Source organism: Caretta caretta, chromosome 12 (genome assembly GCF_965140235.1).
Source record: "Caretta caretta isolate rCarCar2 chromosome 12, rCarCar1.hap1, whole genome shotgun sequence".
Classification (NCBI taxonomy): domain Eukaryota; kingdom Metazoa; phylum Chordata; order Testudines; family Cheloniidae; genus Caretta; species Caretta caretta.
In genome coordinates, this window is record NC_134217.1 from 40801921 (window position 1) to 40810548 (window position 8628).

Sequence of the window (8628 nt, forward strand, 5' to 3'; positions counted from 1 at the left end):
CTTATTTCCTTGCCGGGGAGCAGCCACAGCCCGGTTGGTGGCTGGCCCTGCTGTGGCTCTGTTGTTACCTCGCCGGGATGTCTGCCTCGGACAGAGTGGCCGTGGTGCTTGGGGGGGCTGGCACGGTGGGATCCGGGATAGTGAAATCACTGCTGGAGAGAGGTAGGGGCAGCCGGCGGAGTGGGTGACGATGGGGAGTTGGTTGATTTGTTTTCTAACCACAGCCACATGCAGGCTGGCAGGTGCAGCATGGGCTTCCCCTGGCTGCCATGCTGGGAGCCTCCCCCGGTGTGAGCGAAGACTCACACTAGACCCCAGCTGCTGGGGACCTGACCCACAGCTAGCAGGTGACGCCAGCCCCTGCCTGCTAAGAGCAGTCCCTGGATGGTTGCAGGCACTTTGATCTGGGGCAGCAACAGGGCCAAAATGCTATTGTGTCCTGGCCAGGCAGCGGCCGGCGCTGGGCTTGAGCTGAGCTGAGAGCACCCTGCTGGGTGGGGACCGGGACCTCCCTGTGGGAGAGCCAGGGGAACCCCCTGGGCCTGCCTGCTGCCCCCACAGGCTGCTCAGTCTGTCCCACCCGAGCGAGCAAAGGGCATGGGCCGGCTGGGGCACGCACAGCTCCCAGCTCAGCCACGGCCGTGCAGGAGGGGCGAGTGCCCTGGCAGAGCTGCCTGTGTGAATTCTGCCAGCAATGGCACAATGCTGGGTGCCTTGCCTGCCCTCGGCACTCCTATGCCCTGCACCTGCATGCTGTGCCTCCTCTCTGCCTGGCTGGAGCCTGGCTCTGCCTCTTGCCTGCCTGGCGTCCACGTTCGTGGTCCAGCTGCGGAGTTCTAGGCAGCAGAGCTATGAGGGTCCATCTCGTCCGCCCCCTGGCGCCAGGGGATGGTTCCCAGCCATCTGGTTCTGCTGTTGCGTAGGGTACGGGCCCTGGGAAGCCAGATTAGGGCAGAAATCAGAGCCACTCCCTTTCAGAGGTACCAGCCTGATGCACTGCCTAGATAAACCCTGCTGTACCCCGACAGTCCCAAGTCCCCAGTGCTAACCCCACGGCAGCCTGGCTCTGGTGCCCTTTGCCCCAAATATCTCGGGGACACCAGCACCCTCCAGCCCAGGGTTAGTTTTATGGGTAGAAGGCTCCACTCAGACCCATGGGTGGGAGGCGGCTAGGGCCCAGCGTGGGCAGAGCTGTTTGCTCTGTATCGGGGTGTGATGAAGTGGGACTGTTCTTAATGTTTCCTCTGAATAGTGTGGGGGTGCCTCAGTTTCCCCTATGCAGTTCTTAAGTATCTAGGTGGTGGGATAAGGGTGTATGATCCTTGCAGAGCCCTAGAGGGCAGGTGGGTGCAGGGGTCTGGACACAGAGAATGGCCAACGCCCTGTTTCCTGGCAACTGATGGCCTGGGCCCTTCCCCCTGCAAGGTGAGAGCTAAAGGGTTGGAGAACAAAGGAATCCGGTGACCTCCTGGCCCGGGAAAGGGGAAAGCCCAGAGGAGGAGGGGCTGGAGGGAGTTTCAGTTTGGGGCTGGCTGGGACATGGAGTGAAGGGCAGACGTGGTTGTCTGGCTCACTGCCCCCAAAATGGACCCAGCTGAGGGGTCCTGTTCTCTGTACCTACAAGCTCTGTGTTAGACCATGTTCCTGTCGTTCTGTTTTACTGGCTGTCTGAGAGTCCCGTCTGACTGTGGAGTTGGGGGGCAGGACCCTCTGGCTTCCCCAGGACCCCGCCTGGGCGGACGCGCTGTGGGAAGCGCATGGAGGGGCAGAGGCTGCTGAATGCTCCGAGGTCAGACCCAGAAAGGTGGAAGCTGTGTGAGCTGTGTGTCCTGCAGACAGGCTGCTCCCAGAGAGGAGACTCCCCCAGAGTCCTGGCTGGCTTCCTGGGAAGCAGTTCCAGAGCATGGCCCAGGGACTCCGTGACACGGGGCGATGCCCTGATGAACGTCTCGGCTCTCCCTTCAAACACAGGCTGGAGGCAATGTGATAGGGCATGAATCGGGGAGAGAGAGGACTCTGTGTTTTTCTCCTGGCAGCGCCACGCCCAGCCGAGCACCAGAAGCCTGCGGTGGGGGTTGGCAGGAGCGTGGCGCTGGAACAGCCGGGTTTGCACACGTTGCACAGAGCGGTGGTGAAGGAGGCCCCATCCCAGGGGAGATCTGGGGCACCTCCACCTCCGCCCCAAGCGATCCGCCCCGAGCACAGGCCCCGTGACATGGCATTGTGAGCCACAAGGCCACAGCTCGCCCTGGGCCCGGGTGCTGGGCGGGTCACACGAGACCGGGAGAGCAGCTCCCTGGCCAGAGGGGAAGGCGAAGGGTCCTTGCATCACCCCGGCTCACAGGGCCTCCCTGCGCTAGCCCGGAGCACGCAGCAGCTTGCCCACACCCCCGCTCTCCTGTCGTACCGCTCCTGGAGGAGTGCTAATACCCCACCCCAGCTGGGGGACAGAGACTCAAGGGGCCGGGAGCCAGTGGCGGAGTGGGGAACGGGGGCCCGGAGCGTCTCCCTCCCTAGCCCAGGGTGCTCTCCCCGCTTCCGGAGACTCCCTCACTCACCAGCACAAGCTGCGCAGCCACCTCAGGCTTGGTCCCAGGGCGCCCAGCGGGACAAGCCGCGGCCCCGCCCTGCTAATGGAACAATGCTGCTGTCCCGGGCCCAGGAAGCACTGGGCAGAGGCGTTGCGAGCTCCTTTCCAGCTGGCTGCAGGATGCTTCAGGCCGCGTCTCCCCGCCACCCTCTTGCCCGCAGGTTTCCGAGTCGCTGTTGTCTCCCGCGATGGAGCCAGGCTGGAGAAACTGAGAAGCTTTGTGCCGGCGGCAACCCGTGACCGTCTGCACACGCTCGTCGGGGACGTGGGTAAGGCCTGCCCGCAGTTCTGCCAGCGGGATGCCCAGGGACGCTGGCCGAGGAGCTGTGGGGCTGATAACAGCAGTGCCCAGGGGAGACACTCGGTGTCAGGCTGTCCCTCCAGGGAGCCCCTTATTCCAGGGCTTCCTCCCGCTGGAGGAGAGGACAAGAGCCCGAGAGGAGCGTTCAAGCCAGCTGCCCCGTTGCATATTGGTAGCGCCGTGCTAGAAGAGCATGGTGCTGCATCCAGCTCCACTCAGGCTGGTGATGCCCGAGCAAGGTCCAGCTGGCAGGCTGGGCTTCCCCCTGCTCCAGGGCTCCTGGTCAGACTTGCTCCCCAGCGGGCAGGGCACGTCATCCAGACAGAGAGAGACATGTCATCGGCCAGGACCCTCCTGCGTGGAGCCCTCTGCGGCGAGGTCAGGGCTGGGTTGCACCTGCAGGACCTTCTCTTTGCCCCTTGCGATTGCAGGGCTGGGCCCAGCCCAGGGGCACTCGCTCACTCGCTGCTGAAATCCTTCCAGGGTCCGAGGAGGGAGCAGAGGCCACCAAGGGAGCCCTGCTGAAGAGCGTCGGGAAGGTTACGGACGTGGTGTCGTCGCTGGGCTTCAGCTGGTGGCAGGGAGGGCCTCCCCACACTCAGACGCTGCAGGAGCTCCACTGGGTGGGTGTGGGCAGGCAGTGCAGCTGGCTCTGGGGAGGAGGCGACAGCGAGCCTTCAGGGAGGGCCGGTCGGGATGCTGAGGGAGTTAGGCCGGGATCCAGACTCCACTGTGCACTTGTGAAGCTGCAGCCCGGTAGCGCCACCCTGTGCAAGGCCTCAGGCCAGTACCGGCTGGGAGTGCCGTGGAGACAACAGGCTTGGCCCCTGCGGGAGGGAACAGGCCCGGCCCCAGGCTCCATCCCAGAACAGGGCAGTGGACTTGCTTACCCAGAGTGCTGGACTGTCTCCAAAGGGCAGCAGCCAGGCCCCGTTGGCCCAGGGCCTCGTCTCGGGATGCACAGATCAGCAGCCTGCACCGGAGGGATGATGGGGGCAGGAGGGTGGGACGCGGCTGCAGGAAAGAAAACCGTCGTGTCTGCCCCGTGTCCCCCCTCCCAGGTCCTGGAAACGCTGCTGCTGAGCACCTTCACGTCCTGGAAAGCATTCTTCCCTCTGGTCAAGGAGAATCCCAGCGGCTCCTACACCTTCATCACAGGTGAGGGGAGGCCCAGCCCCCGGCGACGGGAGATACCGACCCTCTGCGCCCCTTCCCCTGCTCTGCCAGTGCCCCTCGCCGCTGACTGGGCCAGCAGGGGCTGCCATATGTGCAGCTGTGGGGTGCTGGTAAGTCGGGGCTGCAAGGAGCGTGCAGCTTCAGGCGCCGCTGCCCCTTGCTTGCACCCCTCACCCTATCGCTGCCAACGGGCTCTCTCTGTTTCAGGAGGGGCTGGTGAGCGTCTCCTCATGCCAGGCACCGGGTTCCTGACACTGGGGGCCGCAGGCGCACTGGCCTTCTGCCGGGTGGTCCGGGAGGAGTACCCAGACGTGCCCTGCAAGCTGAACGAGGTCAGTGCCCCCTGGCCGGGGTGGGTGGGGTGGAGGGGCACTCACAGCTCTCCCTGCCCCCTCTCCAGGGCCTGGAGGGGAATGGAGCTTAGCCCAGCGAGTCCTGGCCCCCCACTGACCTGGTTCTAGCCCCTACTGGCTGGCATCTCGTGTAGGTCAGCAAAAGCGCCCAGTGCTGCTGCTCATGGGAGCTGCTGCTTGACAGCCCCTTTGGGCAGCCCAGGCCCCACCATGTGTCTGGCCAGCGCCTGGCTCAGTGTGGTCCGGCTCCAGGATACAAGTAACGGGGTCTCTTGCAGCTGGGGCAGGTTTGTGGGTATTAATGCGGGCGAGGGACTCTGCTCCACCCTCCCCAGGGTGAGGGCGTCCCCTCCTGGCCAGCCGGTGGTGGACGGCCTCGGCCTAACTGCCTCCACTTTCCCCTGCAGGTGAAGATTGACATGGGGGTGGCAACCCCGGAGCATTTGCGCCCCGGCTACGTGAGTCACCTGGAGGTGGGCGAGGCAGTGGCCTCCCTGGTCGAGAAGGGGAGCGTCTCCCACGCGGTGCTGCACGCCAGCTCGCCAGCTGACCTGGAGACCCTGACCCTAGAAGGGAAGATCTGAGGCCTTTGCGAAGCCCTCTTGAGCTGTGCGTGCTCTAAGCGCCCCCTGCTCCCTTGTACAGGGCTCCTGGTACATCTGCCCCGTGTTCCGGTCCCCGGCCGGGATGGGTGGGCTCAGCTGGGAGTCGACTCTGAGCAGCAGCTGCCTTGCACTGCGTCACTCTGCTCTCTGGCTCGCCGCTAGTGAGGGTAGCTGATGCCTCCTTTCCCTGCTGGGGACCCAGGACCCTCTTCTCTCTAAGCCGCTTTCTCTCCTCCCTGGCCCAGCAGAGGAAGGGCCAGGCTAGGCGTGGGCAGAGGGGAGGCACGAGCAGCTACTGTGGCTGGCACCTTCATTCACAAACCCTGGCTGGAATTTGGGCTGGGCACAGAAACGGCTGGTGCAGCAGGCGGTTCTGTGAAGAGCAGCCGTGGCCCCAGCAGAGAGGGAAGCCAGCCCCAAGCACCCTGCTCGCTGTGGGGTCCCCAGCAGCCAAAGGCCAAGCCCCACATTTCAGTTCCTTCTCCAGCCAGCTGTCTGCTCTGTTGAGTCGTGCTCAGCTGGGCAGGTCCGTCCTTCCAGCCAGCGAGTGGCCTGCCCTCCCCAGCCTGCCCTACGTCCCCTCCGCCTCTCAGACGCTGCGATTTTATCAGGCCCCTTCCACGCTGTGAGCTACCGTGCTCGGTGTCCCATCCTTGGAGCAGGGGAGCTCGGGGTGCTCGCAAGACGTGCAGCCCCAGGCCCTGGTGTTGGTTCCCCCATCGTAGCGTAGCTCTGAAAAGTCACGTGCTCCAGTTGGCACCAGGCCTCCTGCCCCAGGGCTGGGCACATTGTCTGCCAACCTCCACCCGGCTCTCTGCTCCTGGAAGATGTGTCTCGTGGTTGCATTGTTTTGCATGTTTAAATAAACGTTATTTGTACAAACACCATCCTGTGTCTCTGCGCCAGCATGAGTCTGCTCCTGCTCGAGAAGCCCCTGCCAGATCTAGCAAAGGGATGCAGCTTGGGCACGGCTGGAGGGGCACCACAGTGCAGGCCCAGAAGAGCAGGGGGTGCTCCAGGCCAGAATGAGGCAGTGCCCTGGCTGTGGTGGGGCCTGGGCTAGCCTGGGGGGCTCTGTGCCTCTATTGAAGGGCTCTGGAAGAATGGCAGGAGGGGCAGCAAACCAGTCCCTGGCCACTCCCCATCCTTAAGGGGGGCTTGTTCTGAATCCTCGCTCACCTTCGCCAGTGCTGGGTGCATGGCGCTCTGCCAGCTCGCTCTACCCACTGAACCTCCGTGCTAAGCCCCTTCCCGCCACACCGAGCAGGGCCGGCAGGGGTGGAAGCATTTCACCACTAGCCCGTGGCCGGCTCCCAGCTGTCAGCTTCACTCCCGCAGCTTAGAGCATGGGGCCAGCGCCAATGCCATGGACAAGCTACGTGAATCCGCCCAGAGAAAGGTCTCCAGCCCCCAGCGCAGCATCTGCCCACGGCGGCTCTAGCATGAGGACACGACCAGCCCATGCGGGTGGCGTTCTGGGAAGGCACATGACCAGCTGCAGAGGCTCTGGTCAGGCTGATGCTATGGAGGCAGAGGGTGTCCACCTGGGGTCACCTGCTGTCCCAATGGCTGTCAACACCCCAACCCCCCAGCCAGCTCCTCAGGCCCCAAGGCAGAGATCCAGCTCTGATAGCTGCTGCCTTCCCAGGCCCAGCATCCCTCCCCTAGCAGTGACCCACCCTCCCATCAGTGGGCCCAGGTACAGGCCTGGCCTTGGCTCTGAGCTGGGCCCCTCCGCCCAGGGTGCAATGCAGGGCAGCCTACATTGCTTTCTCACTCATTTACTTACTGCCTTGGGGCCTTGGACCCTCGGGCCCTGAGAGCGACCAATTCTTGCTGCCCCCTTCCCCTGGACAGGCCCCAAGCGGGCCAAGGCTAGAAGGAAATGCCGTGAGGTGTGGCACAGTCCCCCCAACCTGCAAGGGAGCCCATAGGGTCCCACCATGGGTGGCTGGAGCCATGTGCTCTGCCCCAGCAGCAGCTCCCCAGGGAACTGCACACACACGAGGCCACCCCATCCCTGGCTGGTGGCTCTGACACTGGCATCAGGAGTTCACTAGCCCCAGCCTGCTCCTCACCCCCCTGTTCCTCCCAGACTTCGCTCCCCGCACCAGAGAGGTTGTTCCCACAGCCCGTGGGTGCCAAGCCAGCTGCCCTCGTGCAGGGCCTCTGGAGAAGGGTGCTGGGCCCTCCGCTTGGCTCCATCACTGCCTGCCAGCACCGTCAGGCGACGTCTCCCCAGCACGCAGGCCAGGCCTGGGGAGGTGCCCGTGGCAAGGACAGAGACCCCCGGGGTTCCAGGCTGCCCCCTTCTTCCCGGCCTGGCTTCAGCCAAGGCTCCTGCTCTGGCAGCCTATGCCCCTTAGCTCCGCAGGGTGCTCCTGGCACCCCAGGGCTCATCACAGCAGATGTTCCACAGCTAGGCTGCGGCTGGGAGAATGGCTGCTGCTCGGGGTGGGTGGGTGGCATGGCTTGTGCGGGAGCTGGTGCTGCCCCTTGGGGTGGTTCCCCCCAGGACTCTGAACATAACGACCAGACGGGTCAGACCAAAAGTCCATCTAGCCCAGTATCCTGTCTACTGACAGTGGCCAGTGCCAGGTGCCCCAGAGGGAGTGAACAGACCAGGGAATCACCAAGTGATCCATCCCCTGTCGCCCAGTCCCCGCTTCTGGCCTGGGGACCAGGAGGTTGGTTTGCTTGGTGCAGCAGACCTCAAGCAGCCGCTCGTGAGACCTGCCTGAGTGCACAGAGCATGAAGCGAAGGGCGGGATGGCCCCCTGCTGCTGGGGAGCCTGCGGGATGGGGCCATGCTCCCGGGCCTCCATGGCCATGTGCCTGATGTGGGCTGGCATGCTTACTGGGGCGCTGAGCACTCCTCCGCAGCCCACCCCACTCCGGGAGCCAGGAGCACTGTCAGCGGCATTTTCACGCCTGCCAGGGCACATCAGCGTCAGGCTCCAGCGAAGTCTGGCTGCAGCCCTGAGCTCAGCTCCCCCATCACACTGGCACAGAGTGGGGTCCACACAGCCAGCAGTCCCACACCACAGCACAGCGCTGGCCCAGGCAGCCTGCAGCCCGTCTCCAAGCCCAGCCAATGCTGGATGCTCCAGGGGAAGGAGGGCAGTCCCCGTCCAGCAGCGCTATCCCCCAAAGGCAGGACTTTTCCTTCCTGAGTCCACCTGGCCGCCAGCTTCTTCCACGAGCAGAAGGAGCAAGGCCCCTGCTTTCCCTAGCCTCGCTGACCTCGCCACAGGCACCATGGTGCTCCTGTCAATGGCTAAGCTCAGCTTTGACTTTTGCTAAGCTACTTGCCTCTAACATCCTGCAGCAGCGAGTTCCATGGGTCACATGGAAAAAGATGTCCTTCTATGCTGCACTCCCTGTTCGCATCCCTGAGTTACAGCACAGGGCAACTGAGAGCCCGGCTGGCTGGCTCCTCGCCGGACAGACCCCAGGCCTGTTGCCTTCTCTCCCCACCTCGGCTCTTTGCAGACAAGGCAACCAAAGCCAGGCAGAGGACTCCAGGCGAGGCTATAGAATGCTGCATGATGACACTGTAGCCACCACCCTGTTAGTCTCTAGCCTCTTCCTAGCACAGACCAT

The 8628-nt window shown here is 64.0% G+C and overlaps 1 protein-coding gene across 1 annotated transcript; it reads left to right on the top strand.

The window, feature by feature from the left end:
* On the top strand, positions 1-5912 carry LOC125620586 (peroxisomal trans-2-enoyl-CoA reductase-like). Its single transcript, XM_075118482.1, has 6 exons — positions 1-162; positions 2752-2859; positions 3375-3514; positions 3953-4049; positions 4275-4399; positions 4828-5912. The coding sequence occupies exons 1-6, from the start codon at positions 78-80 to the stop codon at positions 5002-5004; spliced, it is 732 nt and encodes a 243-aa protein (XP_074974583.1). The 5' UTR covers positions 1-77; the 3' UTR covers positions 5005-5912.
* The last annotated feature ends 2716 nt before the right edge of the window (positions 5913-8628 follow it).

Bases quoted from the DNA above. Each gene is read 5' to 3' on its own strand.
- LOC125620586 (XM_075118482.1), top strand. From the start codon at position 78: ATGTCTGCCTCGGACAGAGTGGCCGTGGTGCTTGGGGGGGCTGGCACG. The intron at 163-2,751 runs GTAGGGGCAGCC...TCTTGCCCGCAG, and splicing joins GAAATCACTGCTGGAGAGAG to GTTTCCGAGTCGCTGTTGTC. The intron at 4,400-4,827 runs GTCAGTGCCCCC...TTTCCCCTGCAG, and splicing joins TGCCCTGCAAGCTGAACGAG to GTGAAGATTGACATGGGGGT.